We start from the raw sequence: 19,668 nt of genomic DNA on the forward strand, positions 1-19,668 counted from the left end.
AAATGTTAAGAAATTGATAATACTAGTTTAAAGTAAAAATAATAATTTCCTAAAAATTAATCTGATGTGGTTTATACAATATTCTTGTTAGAATAATGATAGCAACAACATGCAGACAAATTAGTAGGGAAGGCCAGAAATCTGAGAATTTTTTTGTATTATTTCTAAATGTAACTACTGCATCAGATAACTTACATTGAAAGTCAGAAAATATTTTATGACTTATATATTTATTAAACTAGAATAGATAAATTTGGAACACCATAAAAATAAATAATTTATCATTGAATTAATTTATCAGGAAATTAATATATAATTTCTTTACACTTGTTTGGATAAATGGTAAAAAAAAAAAAAAAAAAAATCTCACAGAGCTGACAATGACTGCCTTCTGCCTCTCCTCAGCCAGACCCTGACAAAATCCCTTACACCAGAGAGGTTGGTGTACAGGTGATGGGCTGCTTGTGTTTGTGTTTCTGGCTGTGCTGAAAAACACCTCTACACATTACTTCCTCTTTGTTAGATGATGCCCTGAGAAAAGAGGAGTTAAAAACCACAACCAGAATTCCAATTAAAGAACAACCTGAAGATGAAGAAAGATCAGTTGATACAAAAACAAAACAAAACAAAAACAACAGCAGCAGTAACAATACGAACAAGAACAGCAACAACAAAACAGACACCAAAGCCGCACTACTGAAGTAAGTGATTACAGGCCGGATGCATGACAGCCCACCACTAACGATTTAGAGGACACTCAATAGCCATTCTGACTGTACACCAAGAAATGACCACAGGGCTGCAATTCATAGAAATAGAGACTTAAATTATAAGGCCACAGGCAAGAGTGGGGAAATGTGCTTGAGATCGAGATACAGTTGGGGGTGGAACCATTTTCATTGCTGGTACACAGAAGGATTAAAATGGAGAAATCAATCCAGGATGATTTTTAGACACTGGAGCAAACGTCCTACAAAACTTGTAGTTGCTCCATTCAATCTTTTTTTTTTTAATTCTGGTGGGAAATGTAATACAAATTTGTTTAAGAGTATGCAGGAAATATGTTTGGGAATTGCATTCTATAAGAAAAGATTTTTAATCTTTTCTAACAAAAATACCATTTTCCTTTCATGATCGACTTTGATTATATTTTTGATGATATAAAAAGTTGAATTTTTATGACCTTGGCCAGTTCACCCCTCTTAGGCAACCTGGTAGTACCCCGCTTCTGGGAGGTCACCATATCCATGCCAAACTTAGTGTGGACACCTGATGTGAATAGTGAACTACAGCCCAGAACTCCTGGATTCAAGCAGTCTTCCTGTCTCAGCCTCCTGACTATCTGGGCCTGGTCAAGATATGGGAAATAAATGGCTGCAGAGTGTTCAGCCCTAAATGGGGCTGTCATATCATATCCCCCAATCCCACTGCCTAGAATGATTGCAAAAGATGGGTCAGAAAGGATGTAAGAAGCAGAAGACAGAATGACTAAAAAGAGATAGTGTTTTCCAGAAACAACAAAACAGTTGCTCATATGAACTTTGTTGTGACCTGAACAAGATCAAGCCTGACAGAATCCCATGATGGAGAGGGAAAGTTGGCAGGTGGTCAGGAGTGAAGTTCCACCCATAGCTGGGGAGCTTTTGACTACCCATTGCTGACGGGAAGGACAGAATCATTTTCCTTTAAGGGTGCGATCCTTGATAGTTCTAGCACACTTCAGTGGAAGACCACACATTGACAGTGTTTTCTGGCAGTACTAACTGGACTCAATGGATGTGTTTAAAAACAAAACAGAACAGAAAATAGTGATACACAGTTGGGTGGGCAAGGAATGGGGGTGTATCTGGGAGAAGATGGGAGAGGGGGTAGATAGGATCAAAGCATAATGTATGGAATATTTGAAGGCTTAATAAATAAAAATATTCTAAAATAAAAAAGGTGAATTTTTTGATACAATTCTATACTGATCATGGACAAGCCAGACACTCATGGCTCACATAACTGAAAGTATATTCTTTTCATATATAGGCTTGTTGCAGGGTGACATAAAGAAAAACTCATACAGATGTACATTTGTGCCTGAGCTACTGAAAACAGAGAGCAGAGGAAAAAGAGAGTGACAAGAGGCATTAGTTCTGATGTAGTAGAAGCGGCTCCAACCAGCATCCAAAGTCCTCAGTCTGCTAAGTTTATCAGACAAATCTGTGATCCTATTTGAGATATGATCCTTAAGAATTTGGATCTAACTTTAATCACTGCACTGAGATATAAATTATTTCTCTAGATGTAAAATTTTGGTACTGTGACCATCTTTGTTATGTTAGTTTCCAATGAAATGTGTCAAGACCACCAAACATATCATGAATTTTATTTTATTTTTTCATGAATTTTATATATGAACATATTTCTTCCTCCATCCTTCTTGTTGTTTTACTTAACACCCCACCATGGTGTTAAGAATTAAAAAGTACTGTCACACTGAGCACTATTTACCTTAAGGAGGATATTTTTCTTGTAAATTTTGCCTATTGTCCTCCTACCAATTTTCTTATGTGTTCAAAGATATATACAAGCTCTATTGCTCTATTGCATGTTTTTTTTTTCACATTTATCCACAGATATTTGGGATGTCTATATAAGATAGCCACAATATATTTCTTCTATACAGAGACACACTTGAATGTTTGTCATTATTTGTTAAAGGAAATCAGACTTCTCTTTACACTATTCCTTAATTTTGCATATTTCAGAAAAGCTGAAAGAATGCCTTAAGTGGCCACCCTCCCATCAAGAGTATCTTGGTGACCACATTCATATAAATGAGGAAAGCACTGGAAACACATATGACAAACAAGTATACATTAAAATATGTATAACTCATTTATCTTAAACAGCCTGCAATAGAATTTTCAAAGTATTGGAAGTAAATCTTGTATTTTAATTGAGTTCTATTGGTACAATACCACATATTAGAGTAGAAATGTGTGTGTGTGTGTGTGTGTGTGTGTGTGTGTGTGTGTGTGTGTGTGTGAGAGAGAGAGAGGGGGGGGGAGAGAGAAGAAGAATCTTATAAACTGTCTCTGTCATCTTCTCATTTGGAAAGCTACTAACCTGCACTCCTGGTATACTCATGTAATCAATTTTATTCCTTCTCAAGTCTTTGATGAGGTTGAAGACCAGACAGTTTAGTTTTACAACTAAGCTTAGTTGTTTATGGATTAAGATGTTCTTATGTCTAGATAGATGTTTTAAATTGATAATGATGAGATGTGATATATATTGGTTCACATTCAGAGTTGTAGACTCACCAAGATAGGAAAGATATTTTCTTCAAGGATGCCAAATACAAATAACCAAAACACTAAGAAAGTAACATTTATATAATTCCCGACTGTGTCATGGTTATTTTTGCTATAGGTAGTTTATTATATATACGTGTAATAATATAAATATATATGTAAAAAATAAGAAATTAATAAAAATATTTAAAATCTGTTTGAGAATAAACACACTTAACAAAGCAACATTGAAATATTAAAATATGATATAGACAAAGATATGTGTAGAGAAGCAAAGTGCTTCCAAATGTTAATGATGACAGCCCTGTTCTGAGATCAGCTGCATGTAACATAGTCAAGACTTGTCACTCTAGCCACATTCCAGGCACGCAGGCGTCTCTGCATTCAATGACATCATTTCTTCTCGCAAGAGCACATCCAGACTTAATGAAAGCCTAGAAGTATCAGGTTATACTAGATAAATTATCCACACTTTGAAACTTTAACACTGATAACATTCACATCATTTGACATTCCAAGCATGACAAAAGAAGATCACAAGTTTCCAATTCATATGAGGAAAGCAAAATGAGTAGCATCAAAGTTGTCACGAGTCCTTGAAAAAGGAAAAAAGTTCATATGAAAATATGCTTGAAGTGATTTGAGAATGGAAAAGAGGGATTGTGAAAAACTCAAGAGAGTTTGAATCCATACATTCTTTTTCTCAGAAATCCTTAACTCTGAGAATAAATAATTGTACTTACCATACATTAAGGTTCTGCAAGCGATGTGGCACATATTCATTTCTAATATATTTTTCTACATGGGAGTTATCAAGAGGAATAAATGCACCAATCATCATATCTCCTTCACGGAAAAGATAATCATTAGTTTTTGCATAGCAGAGACTGTCAGTTGAATCACACACAAAATTGGGAATATACAGAAGCCCAAAGATAAAAATCCAGAACATCCTATTAACATGTGCATCTGCCCAGGCACAAGACTGATAGATACATATCCAATGATGTCCATCAGGTATATATTGATCTCAAGTGTTTGTGAACATGTGCGCTTCTCACTTTGTTATTGTGTGCAGCTGTCACACTAATCAGCACGCAGTTTTTTCCTGACACTTCCTCCACTGCCATTGAGAGTTTAGAAACACTTTTTCCCTTAGGCTCTCTCTACATCTGAGTCCCTGTTTTCTGATTAAGAATAAGTAGGAAGCTATATTTCTTATTTTCTTCTCTAGCTACAGGCATAATTATTTCAGCCAAGAAGACAAACAGCAGAGTTTAGGGATCAATTTCCCTATTGGGCTGTTTTGGCCAAATTTGAAGCAGGAAACTTTTCATGTGACAACAACTTTGGCTGATGTAAACAGCAGCAGAGGTTGCCATGGTAGGCGAATTGTGAGAATGTCAGAAAATGCCCATGGCAGGCACAGGGACAAAATCAGTGGGCCATGCTTTTCCAAACCAAAGACAACCAGTGAAGTCCCCTCTTCTTCCTAACTATAAGTGTCTCAGAATTTTATTCTATGATGTATTTGTGTCAGTAGATCACTAAGATGTCTGAATTTATTACAATTTTTTATTACTCACTTTGGAAAAGGCCAATAGTCCTGCTGCATTGATCACTTCCAAATTATCTACTTAATTGATCCTGTGTCAATCCCTGAGTACAGGTGTCCTTAAGAGTCACCCCTTCATGTAGAGCGGGGTGTTCATCCACTGTTTACCCTGCTCTGAAAAAAATTAGTGTGTGAGAGAAATTTTTCTCAGTTCTATCAAAAGTAAAATAATTTAAATGCATCACAGTGTGTCCTTTAATGTAATATACTCAGGGAAGCTATCCTGAGCAGGGCTCTATTTCTAACCACCAAGAGTTTAGGACAGTGAATGTACTATATATTTTTATATTGTAGTGAATAGATTCCCCTCCCTCAAAATAAATTGACTCACCTAAGAAAGGATGGGAGAAAAGAGTGAACAAAATCCAGATGAAACATTAAAGAACTACAATAAGAAATGGTTGTTTTCTTGGGCTATGGATGTTTATTTTCATTGATTTTTGGTTATAAGTTATCATTGATTTTATTCAGAGAGAAAACAAGGTTGGACTTAGGGAGTTCTTCTTTTTCCTTCATCTTACTTTCTTAAATATAGAGATAATGGTGGAAAAGAAAGGAGGGGGGATATAGAAATATATAGGGATGAGAGGTCAAAAAGAAGATTGTTGTACCTACTCCTCAACTTAAGGCCTTAACAGTTACTCACAAACAAGCTTATTTTCAATTCATTGGTATAGACTTTTGTATAGTGATGCAAAATAAGTTCAATTTTGAAACTTTGTTATAGAATTCAAATTCAAGATTATTCTTCACACACGTTAAATATATTGCTACATTAATAGGAGATTGTGTATCCATGCAACTCAAGTATATTACAAAATTTACTTCCAATACTTTGAAGGTATTATTGCAGGCTGTTTATCATAATTAAGTAAGACAAGTTAATTGTTAGTTGATCAACTCATGGTCATGTCAATTATTAGTCTATTTTCATGACAAGATTATATAACCTTAAGTTTAACAGCTAGATAGGACTCTATAGATAGGTAAGGTAAAAATCATTAGATAAGGTCTTCAGAAACCTCAGAAAATTACAGACTATGGCATTTAAATATGTTTTTATGATTTTAAGGATCCTTTGATAGTCAGACAGGTTAATTCCTGGCAAAACCAAGCCTACCACAGAGAAGATGATGAGCATCAGAAAACCTCCTTATGGAGATAGCTTCAAATGTGGCAAAAAGCCACTGGGAAAAATGTCGTAGTTTCTGCCACAGACAGAATTCTGCCTAAAACTGAGCAAGCTTGGATGTAGGCAGAGTTGATGGCCAAACTCTGCCAAGACAGGCTAAGCAAGTCCTCAATGGTTCCTGCTTCACAAATATGACTGCCAGATATAATGGGCCAGAAGGCTGAAGATGATGCTCCAATGTTCTAGAGATTTTAGGATGACTGTCTAGGCAGTGAACTGTCCCTGTCATTTTCTCATTTTGGAAGATGCTAACTTGTACTTCCTGTTTACTCAGGTAATAATTTTATTCCTTCTCAAGTCTCTGATGGGGTTGAAAAACAATCAGCTTAGCTTTGCAATTAAGCTTAGTTGTTTAGGTGTTAAGATGTTTTTTGGTCTAGATAGAAGTTTTTAGGTTGATAGAGATGAGATATGATAAATATTGATTTAGATTCAGAGTTGCAGACTCTCCAAGATAGGAAAGATGTTTTCTCCAAGGTTGCCAAATACAAATAGCCAAAACACTATGAATATAACATTTATATAATTCCCAATGGTTTCTTTTTCCTTCTTGCTGTTTGTATTTTATTGTACATATGTTTAATAATATAAATGTATATGTAAAAGTTAAAAAAATTAAAAAGAGGAAAAAGTAAATAAAAACAGAGATTCTGTTTAATAAGAAAAAAATAGTATGCTGTTTTACTGTCCCTCATCTTTCCACCTTCTGATATCATCTTTGATATCTTTTTTTTTCAGATACTTGATATTCTTGCCATATATGTCTTTGACTTGCTTGGTTACAGTTATACCAAGATATTTTATATTCCATGTGGTTGTTGTGAAGGGTATAGTTTCCTAATTTCTTTCTCAGTCTGTTTGTCATTCGTGTACAGGAGGGCTACTGATTTTTAAAAAATTAATCTTGTTGCTAAAAGTGTTCATTAACTGTAGGAATTCTCTGGTGGAATTTTTGGGGCCACTTATGTGTACTATCATATCATTTACCATTAGTGATATTTTGACATCTTCCTTTCTGATTTGTATCCCCTTGATTGCCTTTAGTTGTCTTATTGCTCTAGCTAGAAGTTCAAGTACTATATTGAAGAGATCCGGCCAGAGTGGGCAGCCTTGTCTTGTCTCTGATTTTAGTGTAATTGTTTTGAGTTTATCTCCATTTAATTTGGTATGGCTACCCAATTTCTGTGTACAGCCTGTATTATGTTCAGGGCCTTGTATCCCTGATATTTCCAAGACTTTTATCAAGAAGTGGTTTTGCCTTTCGTCAAATGCTTTTTTGACATCTAATTAAATAATCATGTGATTTTTTTTTCCATTCAGCTTGTTTATATGGTTGAATACATTGATGGATTTTTGTAGGTTGAACTATCCCTGCATCCCTGGAATGAAGCCTACTTGATCATGGTGGATGATGTAATTGAAGGCAACTTGATCATGGGGGATGTTGTAACTGATATTTTTTTGAATTCGGTTTGTGAGTATTTTATTAGGTATATTTGAGTCAATGTTCATGTGTAAAATTGGTCTGAAATCTTTGTTGTGTCTTTGTGTGGTTTAGGTATCAGGGTGCTTGTGGCTTCATAGAATGAGTTTGTAAATTTTCCTTCTGTTTCTATTTTGTAGAATAGTTTGTGGTGAATTGGTACTACCTCTTCTTTGAATGTCTGGTAGAATTCTGCACTAAAGCTATCTGGTCCTGTGACTTTATGCTTAGGAGTGTTTTGATGACTGCTTCTACTTCCTTTTGGGTTGTAGGACTTTTTAAATTGTTTACCTGATCTTGACTTAACTTTAGTACATATCGAAAAAATTGTCTATTTTCTTTAGTTTTTTTTCCAATTTTGTGGAAGACAGGCTTTCAAACTAAAACCTAATGAGTTTTTAAGATTTTTCTCAGTGTCTGTTGTTGTGTCTGCCTTTTCATTTCATTTCTGATTTTGTTAATTTGGATTCTCTTTCTCTCTGTGTGTCTCTGTCTCTGTCTCTCTGTCTGTGTCTGTGTCTCTCTGTCTCTGTCTCTGTCTCTATCTCTGTCTCTCTGTCTCTGTCTGCCTCTGTCTGTCTCTGTCTGTCTGTCTGTCTGTCTCTGTCTCTGTCTCTCTGTCTCTGTCTCTGTCTCTGTCTCTCTCTCTCTCTCTCTCTCTCTCTGCCTTTTAGTTAGTTTGGCTAAGGGTTTGTCTATCCTTTTGGTATTCTCTGAGAACCATCTGCTGGTTTTATTGATTCTTTTTATTGTTCTGTCTGTTTCTAACTTATTGATTTCAGCTCTGAGTTTAATCATTTCCTGTCATCTACTCCTCTGTTGTGTATTTGCTTCTTTCTGTTCTAGAATTTTCATGTGTGTGGTTAAGTTGCTAGTATGGGATCTCTCTAATTTCTTCATGAAGTCACTTAGTACTATGAAATTTTCTCTTAGCATTGCTTTCATTGTGTCCCATAAGTTTTGGTATGTTGTACTTCTGTTTTCCTTGAATTCTAGAAAATCTTTAATATTTTTTATTTCTTCCTTGACTCAGTGATTACTGAGTAAGGAGTTCTTCAGTTTCCATGAGTTTGTAGGCTTTTGTTGTTGAGTTCCAGCTTGAATCCATGGTGGTCTGACAAGATATAAGTAGTTATTTGAATCTTTTTGCATCTGTTGAGATTTGTTCTGTGATTGACTATAGGGTCAGCTTTGGAGAAGGTTCTGTGTGGTGTTAAGAGGAAAGCATATTCTTTTGTGTTTGGGTGAAAAGTTCTACAGTCATCTATTATGTCCATTTGACTCAGGGTCTATGTTACTTCCATTATTTTTCCCATTTAGTTTCTTCTTCGATGATCTGTTTATTGATGAGTGTGGGATGTTGATGTCTTCCACTATTAATGTGTGAACATTCATGTGCAATTCACACTTTACTATTTTTTTCCACAAATGAGAGTGACCTTGTATTTGGGGCATAGAAGATAGAAGTTCATGGTTCAGATGTCCTCTTGGTAGATTTTTCTTTGATGAGAATGAACTGTCCTACCCCATCTCTTTCAATTAATTTTGGTTGAAGTCTATCTTTTTCAATATTTGTATGGCTACTGCAGCTTGCTTCTTAGGTACATTTGCTTGGAAAACCTTTTTCCAGCCCTTTCCTTTGAGCTGAGGTCTATCTTTGTTGCTGAGACGTGTTTCCTATATACAGCAGAATGTTGGATCTTGGTTACAGAACCATTCTGTTAGCCTGTGTCTTTATATTGAAGAGTTAAGTCCATTGATTTTGATAGATATTAATGACCAATGATTGTTAGTTCCTTTTATTGTGATGTTGGTGGTGGTAGTATGTTTGTGTGCTTGCCTTCTTTGGCTTTTGCTATTGTGAAGTTATCTATATCCTGTGTTTTCTTGGATAGAGTTGACATATTTAGGTGGGTTGAAGTTATCCTTCTAATATCTTCTGTAGGGCTGGGTTGGTGCATATGTATTGTTTAAATTTGCTTTTGTCTTGGAATATCTTGTTTTCTTCCTCTATGGTGATTGAAAGTTTTACTGGGTATAGTAGTCTGGAATGGCTTCCATGCTTTCTTAGTGTCTTCTTGACATCTGCTGAGGCCCTTCTAGATTTCATAGTCTCTGTTGAGAAGTCAGGTATGCCTGTATATATTACTTGGCCTTTTTCTCTTGCCACTTTCAATATTTTTTCTTGTTCTTTAGGTTTGATGTTTTGATTATTATGTGATGGGAGGAATTTCTTTTCTGTCTAGTCTATTTAGTGTTCTGTAAGCCTCTTGTATATTTAAAGGCATCTCTTTCTTTAGGCTGGGTACATTTTCTTCTATGATTTCCTTTAAAGTATTTTGTGGTCCTTGAAGTCTGGAAAATCTTTTTTATCTATTCCTATTATTCCTAGGTTTCATTTTTTTCATAATGTCTTTGATTTTGTGGATAGCTTGTATCAGGAATTTGTTTTGGTTTAATATTGTGTTTGACAGATGAATCAATTTTTTTCAATTATAGCTTCCGTTGCTGAGATTCTCTCCTCCATCTCTGAAATTCTATTTGTGATACTTACCTCCATGGTTCCTCTTCTCTTCTTTAAGTCTCCCATTTTCAAGGTTTTTTTTCTTCTTGGTTTTTTGTTTGGTTGGTTGGTTTGGTTTTTTTGGTTGGTTCGTTTGTTTGTTTTTGTTTTTATTGTGTGTGTGTTTTCTTTATTAGTCCTATTTCCATTTTCAGGTCTTTAAAATTCTTTATTAATGTTATTCTGTTTTATTGCACTTTCCTCCATTTCCTTGAGGGATCTATTCGTTTCTTCTTACAATATCTCTAACAACTTCATAAGCACAGTCTTAAGGTCGTTTTCCTGTGTTTCAGGTGCATTAGAATATCCAGTGTTTTGGGGTTTTTTTTGTGGATCTATGTTGGCCTGATATTTGTTCATTGTGTTCTTATGATGCCCTTTAACCATATGGTTATCTGTGGCCTTGGATGCAAACTCCTGTAACCTGCTTTTTTTCCTCAGGCCTTTGTTGTCCACTGAGGTCCTACTGGTCTCCTCCAAACAGATCATCAAGAAGGACAATGAATCTGAGGCCTGATTGCAGGAGTGTAGTACCACTGGAACTGGGGATCCTTGCCTGAGTAGGCAGAAATCTCAGAATAGCCTGAGACCATGTGGGATTCCTGGACCTGAGAGACAGCTATAGGGAGGAAACTTGTAATTGTGTGTTCCCAGGATTTCCCCTCCAGTTCTGGAAAGAGCTGAACTGAAGCCTGGAAGGCTGCATCTGCATGTCACTGGAGACCAGAGTCACCTTCAGGATGGAGAAGACAGCACTGGCATTTTGATGTAGCCTTCCTGAAGTTTGCTGTCCAAGCACATACTGAGGCCTGGAATTGGGGACCTGAGCTCAAGCAGGAAGAAAGCACAAGGGGGCACCATCCTGGGCCCTTGCAGCATGTCTGGACCTGGGAGACAGCTCAGAGACAATTGCAAGTGTGTGTCCCCAGCTCCTGTGATGCCCCCTAGACTCAGGGAAAGAGATGAATGGAAGGCTAGATCTAAAGGTCTCTGGAGCTTGTGTTTTGGATCCTGTCCCTCTGATAATTGTAGGCCAAATAGACACTGAGCTCTGGAACTGGGGACTTGAGTTTGAGTATGTGAAAAGCACAGAGTGCTGCAAACCTGTGGGTTGTTGGCCAAACAGTTGCTGAACTTCCAGGGGCACTTGGATTCAACTAAGTTCCAACATCTTCAGACCCGGCTCCTGTATTATCATCTTATCTAGTCTTTCTCTACTGAGGAACCAACAGAGTTGTGTTTTGGAGGTTGGGATGCTGTCTTCTGCTCCCTCCACATCTAGATTCTGCTCCTCTGTAAGCAGGAGGAATTCAAGCTCTATTTGAGAGAGCAGAGCTTCCATGGAACTGGGACCATGTTACAGTAGGCAGAAATTTTAGGGAATTGCAAACCCAGGATACTGAGCTACTCCTGGGCCTTGGAGATAGTCATGTAAATAGGGAGGTGCTGGGCTTTGTCCCAGCCCACGGGGTCTTCAATGGGTACCTGTGGAGGGAGCAGACAGGTGGGGGGACAGGAGACACAAAGAAATGAGGGCAAGTCTGTATTCTGATCAAGCCCCATTTATTGAAAATTTTCACAGAGTGTTTATAAGGCAGGGGGCAGGGAAGCATATTGCTATGGCAACCCAGCTGCAGGCTATCTCAAGGTGCAAGGAACTCCAAGCAAGTCACAATGTTCTGCTACACTGAATATCTTGCTATCCTTATCTAATCTAACTGCTAAACTACAACAGGGTGGCTCTGTCTAAATCTTATCTTTAGTCTAACTGCTGAACCATGACAGGGTCAGCTGGTTTCTGGTAAATGACAGACTGCTGGAGAAATAGGAACCTAGGCTCTGACAAGTTGGCTGAACATTGGCCATATGGCATGTCCCCAACAGGGCTTGAGCTGTGTGTCCCCCTCCAGTCTTGGCATTTTGGAGTCAGTGACCAGGTTACTCACCAGATTTGCAGTGTCTGATCTTCATCTACTCAGATAAGGTAGGCACTTACCACTGTCACCTTGGCTGAATTGATGTGATCTTTCAATGATGGTTTGGCCCTGAGGATTGTGAGGGATGCCAGTGTAGTGGATAATTTTCTAAGTTTTGCAGAAATTTTGTAATTGGTGGCTTTCGAAAGCCAGTTTTTTTTAGTTTTGAGTGGGAGAGGCATCCCTATAATAGTAGTAAAAGTGGAGATTGCATGATTTATTTATTTTTTAATTTTTTGAATTCTCATTAGTCTGTGCTGTAGCCCAAATGAAATGGAAATAGTATATGACAACATATACAAACATTTGTCTACAGAAGGATGGACTGTGGGTGATGTCAGTCTGCCAGATTGCATTAGCCTTAAGGCCTCTGGGATTGGTGCCCAATGGTATAGCAGGAGGGCTGGCTAAGGAAACATAAGAAGGAAAAGTTTTAAGCATGTGTTTAAGGTACTTGGGGAATTTAAGTAGTAGTTCTTTCAGGTTGATTTGGGTTAGCTGATGAGGTCTTCAGCAGTGAGGTTTTACAAAGACCCCAGTTGTGGCAATCTTATTCGTTAAGGCATTACCCTCAGAGTGAAGGCTGGAGAGGGATAAATGTGACCATATATGGCTTGAGCTGTTTTGAGATTTTTATTAATAGGTGATAAAGGTGGTTACCTTAAAGCTTGATATAGAATCAGGCTAGCCAGGAAAGTAGGTTGATGGTATATATGGTGTCTGAATGTTGGCTTTAAACTTTTTCAAAGCTACTTTACTTGGGGTTCTTTAATGCTTATACCTCCCTTCTGACCCACCTACACTAGATAGGAGAGAAAAGAGGTCAATAGGAACATAAAAAATAGACCTTTTTAGACTCAGTTCCTTGGAGCAATTCCACGGGCATAGTCAGTAGGATTCTAATAGACCAGTTAAACAGGGACTGCAATGGTAGTTGCTGGAACCCAGAGCATCAGATGGAGCCCGGAGCCTCAAAGCTTTCAGTGGAGCAGGAGTGTCTTGAAGTGGAGTGATGAACAGCAAAGACCATAAAAGCCCCGACTCTTGTTTTGGGGATGTGTGTGTGTGTGTGTGTGTGTGTGTGTGTGTGTGTGTGTGTGTCTGTGTGTGTGTGTCTGTGTGCATATGTATATGTATATATGTATACACACTCATATATATACACATATATGTACACATATCATGTATGTGTATGTATGTGTATATGTGTATATATATATGTACATGTACATGTGTGTGTCTCTCCTCTCAGAGTATGTACTAGGATGTTTATCAGTTGGCAAATACCATGCCCCCACAAGAGGCTGTTCCTCTTTCAGTGGACAAACATCACCTGTTCTCTCACAAGTCTCTTTTCAGCAGAAGAAATGCTGCAAACCCTCACAGAAGTCTGTGTCACATCCCACACTTGGGATCAAAACAAAAGCATGTTTACATCCACTCCATGTGAATATGAATTAAGTGGTTATTTTAGGTGTGTTAGGGCCTGAACAATGGTATACAGGTCTTTGAATTGAGGAGTTTATGTGTGAGAGGTAAAATTGAGACTCAGAATCATTGTGTCCTTGATATATTGTGCAGGTGGCTCCTTGTTGCCTCCATATGTAAAAGCCATAAGGGCCCATGGGACAGAAAATTGAGAGAATAAATGATGAGTGAGCCACCTAAGGAGTGGTAAGGTTGCCTGCCATCTGTCCTTGGAACAGTGGTTGTCTATCTGTCCTGGGTAGTCGATGAGGTTGTTAGAGAAAGAGGCAGGGAGAAGAATAAAATAACCCTATTAAGTCCTTTGCCTACGAGTTGTAAGGAACACTCTTTTCCTGTCCTTATCTTGGTGGTTAAAGTGACAATCTCAGGTAGTAATCAACATGGCCCTTCTGTAGGTGTGTGGAGCCATTCTAGCATCCCCTGAGGTTGATATGAGGCCCCAAGTACTGTGGGAGAGGAATAGGATATAAGGATGTGGACTGGGTGTAGTGGACCATGGAGAACTCAGGAGCCATTTATAATGTGGTTGTTAATTGAATAAAAGGCCTCCTTGGTTGTTGGTGTCAAAGAACAGTGAAATCAGGGGTGTTTATCACCCTTGAGTAAGTCAAATATGTGGCTGGTCGCTATGGGGAACGAAGGTCCAAGCCAGGTAATATTGCCTAAGAAACGCTGAAGGTTATTCAGAGTTACTGGGTTGGGAAGGTCTCTAAAAGACTTAGCTGCCTGGACAGAATTGGGGCAATGTCAGTCCCTAGGAATGTGAGAAGGGGGATGAATTGGAACTTATCCTCTGCTATTGTAAAGCCTCTTTCTTTTAGGGCATTTATTACCTGATGTTTAAGGTTTTCTAAAGTCAGGTTTTGGTCCTGTCTTTTGTCCTGCCATGTAAGCAGGTCATCTGTGTAATGGTATACATGGAAGTCTGACTAAATAAGATGTTTGATGCATGGGCTACAGCTCCTGGTAAAAGCAGGCACTATTAACCATGTCTTGAAGGAGTACTCTCTACTTATATCTATCTGATTTCCTGAACTATTGACTTTAGGCACTGAGAAGGCAAAGCACTTGCAATCTTGTTCATTGAGAAGTACTGAAAAAAAAAGGCAATCTTTACTATCTAAAACTAATATTGGGCTATGTACAAGTATAGAGAGGCAAGAAGGAGGCCACACTGAGGATAATCCCAAATTTTCATCATTATATTAATTGCTCTTAAATTCTGGAGGAGTTTTATTTTTTAATTACCAAGACTGGGGTATCCCAGGGGTTTCTAGAGGAATGAATGTGTCTCATATCAAATTGGTGGTTAACTAATTATTGTAAAATTTTAATTTTGGATCTTCTGTGATCCATTCTAGGAAGCAAATAAGGTATTCAAATGCAACTCTTGGAAGAAGGGGTTCTTTTTATCTTCATACTTTTGGTAATCCCCTGGTTGGAGGCATTTTCCCTCTTCTTTACTATCAAAGATCACATTTAAACATTCCAGAACCTTCTCTGTAAATTTGTGGCCATGTCATCAACCAAGGGTCTGTTGGCCCTGTTCCATCTGGGTCTTCCCACCTTAAAAAGTTTTGCATAATAAATGCTTGGGAGAAATAGCCCATTCCCAATTATTGAGGCACTGGTAGGAGGGTCCAATGTAAAGGACTCCAGCTCACAGTAGGTGGGTCTTATCTGCTTCTGTGTCTATCAGGTATTTTAAACTTTTATTGCCAATTTGTAAAAAAATATTTATTTATTGTATATGAGTGCTTTATCTGCAGAAGAGGGTATCAGATCACATTATAGATGGTTCTGAACCACCATGCGGTTGCTGAGAATTGAACTCAGAACCTTTGGAAGAGCAGGTGGCGCTCTTAACCACTGAGCCATCTCTTCAGCCCCATTATTGCCAATTTTTATTGAGAGTTTAGGGTGAAATTTTCCCCCCAATAGTTTAGTGATCCTGTGGACTTGTGGGTTTTTCACTCTTATTGGAGGAGCTGAGCTTTGTCTCATAAGGAGTTTAAATGTGGCAGCAGTTTGTCACCTTTATCATATTTATAATTTATAGTCCCTTTTCCAATGAAAGGCTTTTCTATCAGGGAAAGCAAATTGACTTAGAATGTTTAAAGGGATTGGGTCATTTTGGGGGGCAGTCTCCCTTCCACAGTGTCCAGTCACTCCACATTTAAAGCATTTTGAATTGGAATGAGTTTCAGCTATAAAGGCTTGGGAAAGAGAGGAAACCTGGGTAAGAGTGGAAGCCTGAAATAAAACAGTCCCAGTATCAAAGGTAGCAACAAGCCATTTGTCATAATGTTCAGTTTTGTGTCTTTGGTAGGTCTGCCCGTGTTCTGGGGTCATTCTTTCCCAGATAAGTTTATTTAGGAAAAATACTTTGGCTGCTGGGTCTCTTATCTTTCTGTATAAGTGGCCTGCAGCCTTAGTATAAAGTCCAGGAGAGTCTTAGTTAGCTTTTGTCTTACAAAGGTCAGTGAAGAGTCCTTTCCATGCCCTTTGGATAAAGGGATTAATTGTTCCTAATCCATAGAAGCAGATTTGATCAAAGCTGCAGCAGGGAGTAAGGCCTGATGAAACCCTATGGACAAGTTACTCTGACTGAACAATTGGTCATAATCTCAGTTTATTAATTGAGAGGTGTGTCCTTGCTGTGTCCCTATTTGTTGATTATATGTCATTTTCCTCACCTGCATCAGACACTCATCTTTAAATGGTGCCTTCCATTGTATAAACAGTGGGCTAAGAAGGGCAGATTGGCATATATCTCCCCAGTCTTGGGGAGTTAAAGGAATGCTATGGATAGATTTGGTCAATGGGGCATGAATTCTATCCTCTCAGACATCCTGATGCAACTCTTTTAACTCTGTTGCTGGGAGAGAATACAAAGCATTTTGCATTGTCACATGTAGAATACTGGGGAAGGTCGCTATGGGTGGAGATTCTACACCACCATGCCATTGTGGCTGAGGGTCTGGGGAAAATTGTTCCTAGTGTCTCTGATAATACACAGCTGCTTTGAGGCTGAAGGGGATTATGTCATAGATAGTGGCACTGAGGATTAGGGAGGGTCTACCTGAGTGTTTTTTAGGAGATTTGGTCTTAATTTCTGTGTCTTTGTTTTCTGTAGCCAATGAAGGTTCATAAGTGGGAAGGAGAGAGTAACAGGAGAGGTGTTGTGAACTGGGGAGTAACTATTGTCTGATTCAATCAATTGACTTTTTCTAGAGAGGCAATCTTCAGGGTCCTCTTTTGAATTTCAGTCTTTCCCTTTATCCTCTGTGTTCCCTCCTCTAACAGATGCTTCTTGGGCTTGGCAGCTTTCTGTATGCATTCATGGATGTCTGCTATTACAAGAAGAGAGGAGAAGGACAGAAGATACTGGATTTCCTTTTTATGACCCAGGTAGGCAACAGAGGTCCAGATGACAGGGGAAGAAACATGTGCCAACAGGACCCATGGTGTGAATAGGAACACCTCATTCCAGAACTCTAGGCCCTCCTTTGGGGAGATTTTAAGTCTTCTAGATTTAAGTAAGGCTCTAGGGAACAAGTCTGGAAGCCTCTCTGATGTGATGTTGAGTGTCGCATTATAGAAAAGAGAATAAGTGCTGCTAGAGATGCTCAACATCCTGGAGGTGACTGTAAATGGAGGACTGAAAACACCCCGCAGTCACAAGCCTCCCCAGAAATATAAGAGACTGTCAACCATACTAGAGACTTTCGACTGGTTGCTGTGTTACCAAATTTTCATGAGAAGCAAAAGAATTTTGCCAACACCTTGCTGGGCTATTGGGTTCTAGAAAACTGGTAGAAGGGCCTTTGGCAAATATTGGGAGCTGTTCCAACCAAAAGGCTCAGATGCCCATGAACTATATCTTGTCCCACACAAATGCAAAACCAAAAGTGAAGCAAATATAGGAAAGAAGAGAGCGGTCCTCAGGCAGGATGGTCCCGCAAAAGTGCCACTACTCTCAGAGCAATGGAGAGATCACCCAAACGCCACACATTTTAGGAGTCCCTGTTTGGGTATCAGCTGTGGTCCTCCCTTCCCTGTGGGGAAGGTGCATCACTGGCTATCAGCCCATGAGGATAAAGGGAGCAGCAGCAATGAACAGGGTTGGGATGGCTGTGACTAAGCCAGAGAAAACTTTTGGGAGTAAGGCTTCAGAGAGACAGCTCATTTTATTGTTTCAGGAATAAGGTCTAAAAGGGTTCTTAGGGTTATGGGTGGGAAGGAATAATTGTTGTAACACAGTAGCTAATTATCATATGTAGAAACCAGGGACTGGGCTGCCTGTCTGTCTTGCTGTTTCATGTCCTGTTTCTAGCAGCTTCCATGTCTGTGTTTATCTTGGTTAGCTAGACGTGTTTACTGCTCTGAGAACATGCTCCTCCCTTCCTCGAGACTTTTCCTCCTGCGTGCGATTACCTCTTGAGGGATTTCACCTGGGGGGAGGATTCCTGTTTGGCTGCCTATAAGAAGGCTCTTTGGAACTCTGGGTGAAGAAGAATAAACCACTGCCGCGGCTGCTGCTGTGGCTGCTGCTCTCTTAAGCACAAAGGACCCGCTGTGTTAGTGTGTGTGTGTGTGTGTGTGTGTGTGTGTGTGTGTGTGTGTGCATGAGTTAAATCTGCAGCCCCTCGCCCTCGACTCGGTACCGCGGTGGCACGGGCACCACAATCATACAGGCAGGAAGATATGGTTGGTCATAAAATAGTAATTATCACATAGGCAGTGCAAAGAGTGAAACTCCTGCACAAACCACTTGTAGGAAGTTCTGTGAAAGATCATCCTCCAAATAAGATCAGGCATCTGTGCCTAGAGGCACTCTCCAAATTAGGTCAGGCAGAGACAAGGAAGCCTCACTGAGAAGGGGAGTCATCCAGCTGTGCTGTGCTCAGAAAGCTATCTGGATACCTTAGAGTTGCAGTCCAGCATGAAGAGAAGTTAAGGAACACAAAGGTATCTGAAAACCTCTCTCTCTCTCCCTCCCTCCCTCCCTCCCTCTCTCTCTATCTCTCTCTCTCTCTCTCTCTCACACACACACACACAACATGTGGATCACCATCAAAATCACAAAGGTTTAGTTATTGGCATAGATGAGGGAGACACATACAAAGTCAATAACATGGATAGTATCTTCAACATAACCGTCGAAAAGACTCCCCCACTAAGGAAAGGCATAGTTATACAAAAACAAAAAGCTCACAGAGCACCAAATAAACAAGACCAGAAAAGAAAACCCTCAGGGCATATTAAAACACCAGGTATACACAACAAATAAAGTTAATGAAAGGCATAAGAAAAAATGCAAGTCACATATAAAGGATAATTAAGAATAACAGCTTATTTTTTCAGTGAAAACTGAAACCCAGCAGAGCCTGGAGCAATGCACACAAGTCTTAAAGACCTAAATTAATACACCCAGCAAAACTATGGTGATCTAAGGAGAATAAAAAACATTCCATGACATAAACAGCCTAAACAAATTATATTCAATCAACAAACTAAACTCTAAACAAAATAAAGGAAACATTCTTTCTCCTTGAAGAGTATTGAACATTACACAGAGAGAAAGACTGTGGAAATACCAAGTCTTAATTATTAAAACACAAAATACACTGAGAAGAAAAACACCAAAAGTCAACAGGATTACTTACTACTAACACACACATTTCAGTAATTTTAAATACCAATGGCCTCAATTCTAAAATCAAAGGACTCAGAATAAGAGGCTCAAGAAGCAAAGAGCCAGGGAAGGAGGGTGGTGGCACTTGTGTATAAATCTCACTGCTCAGGTAGGACCACCATAAGCTGCAGTCAGCCTACAGCGATGGCACAAAAGAAAGAGAGACACCAGCCTGGGTGTCAGGAGACGAGAGAGGGTGAGAGATGGCTGCAGAGCAGAGAGAGGCCACCGTTAACCTGGCCATGTAGGAAGCAAACAAGAGGCAAATTCCTGTGTTTCACAATTCCTGTGTCTCCTTCTGGGCTGCCTAAAGTTCTCCTGATTTTTAATATTGATTCACTATTCAAAGTT

The 19,668-nt window shown here is 38.9% G+C and overlaps 2 protein-coding genes across 2 annotated transcripts in view; one reads left to right on the top strand and one right to left on the bottom strand.

The window, feature by feature from the left end:
- LOC127205340 (vomeronasal type-2 receptor 116-like) overlaps positions 1-4,254 on the bottom strand; it is a 36,899-nt gene extending 32,645 nt beyond the window's left edge. Inside the window, exon 1 of the mRNA XM_051164598.1 lies at positions 4,046-4,254. Coding sequence (XP_051020555.1) covers positions 4,046-4,254 — 209 coding nt within the window. The remainder of the gene's footprint in view (positions 1-4,045) is intronic.
- The window catches only part of Atg4c (autophagy related 4C cysteine peptidase), a 296,253-nt gene that overhangs the window by 92,454 nt on the left and 184,131 nt on the right, over positions 1-19,668 (top strand). The window lies entirely within an intron of this gene.

The sequence above is a fragment of the Acomys russatus genome, chromosome 2 (assembly GCF_903995435.1).
Source record: "Acomys russatus chromosome 2, mAcoRus1.1, whole genome shotgun sequence".
Classification (NCBI taxonomy): domain Eukaryota; kingdom Metazoa; phylum Chordata; class Mammalia; order Rodentia; family Muridae; genus Acomys; species Acomys russatus.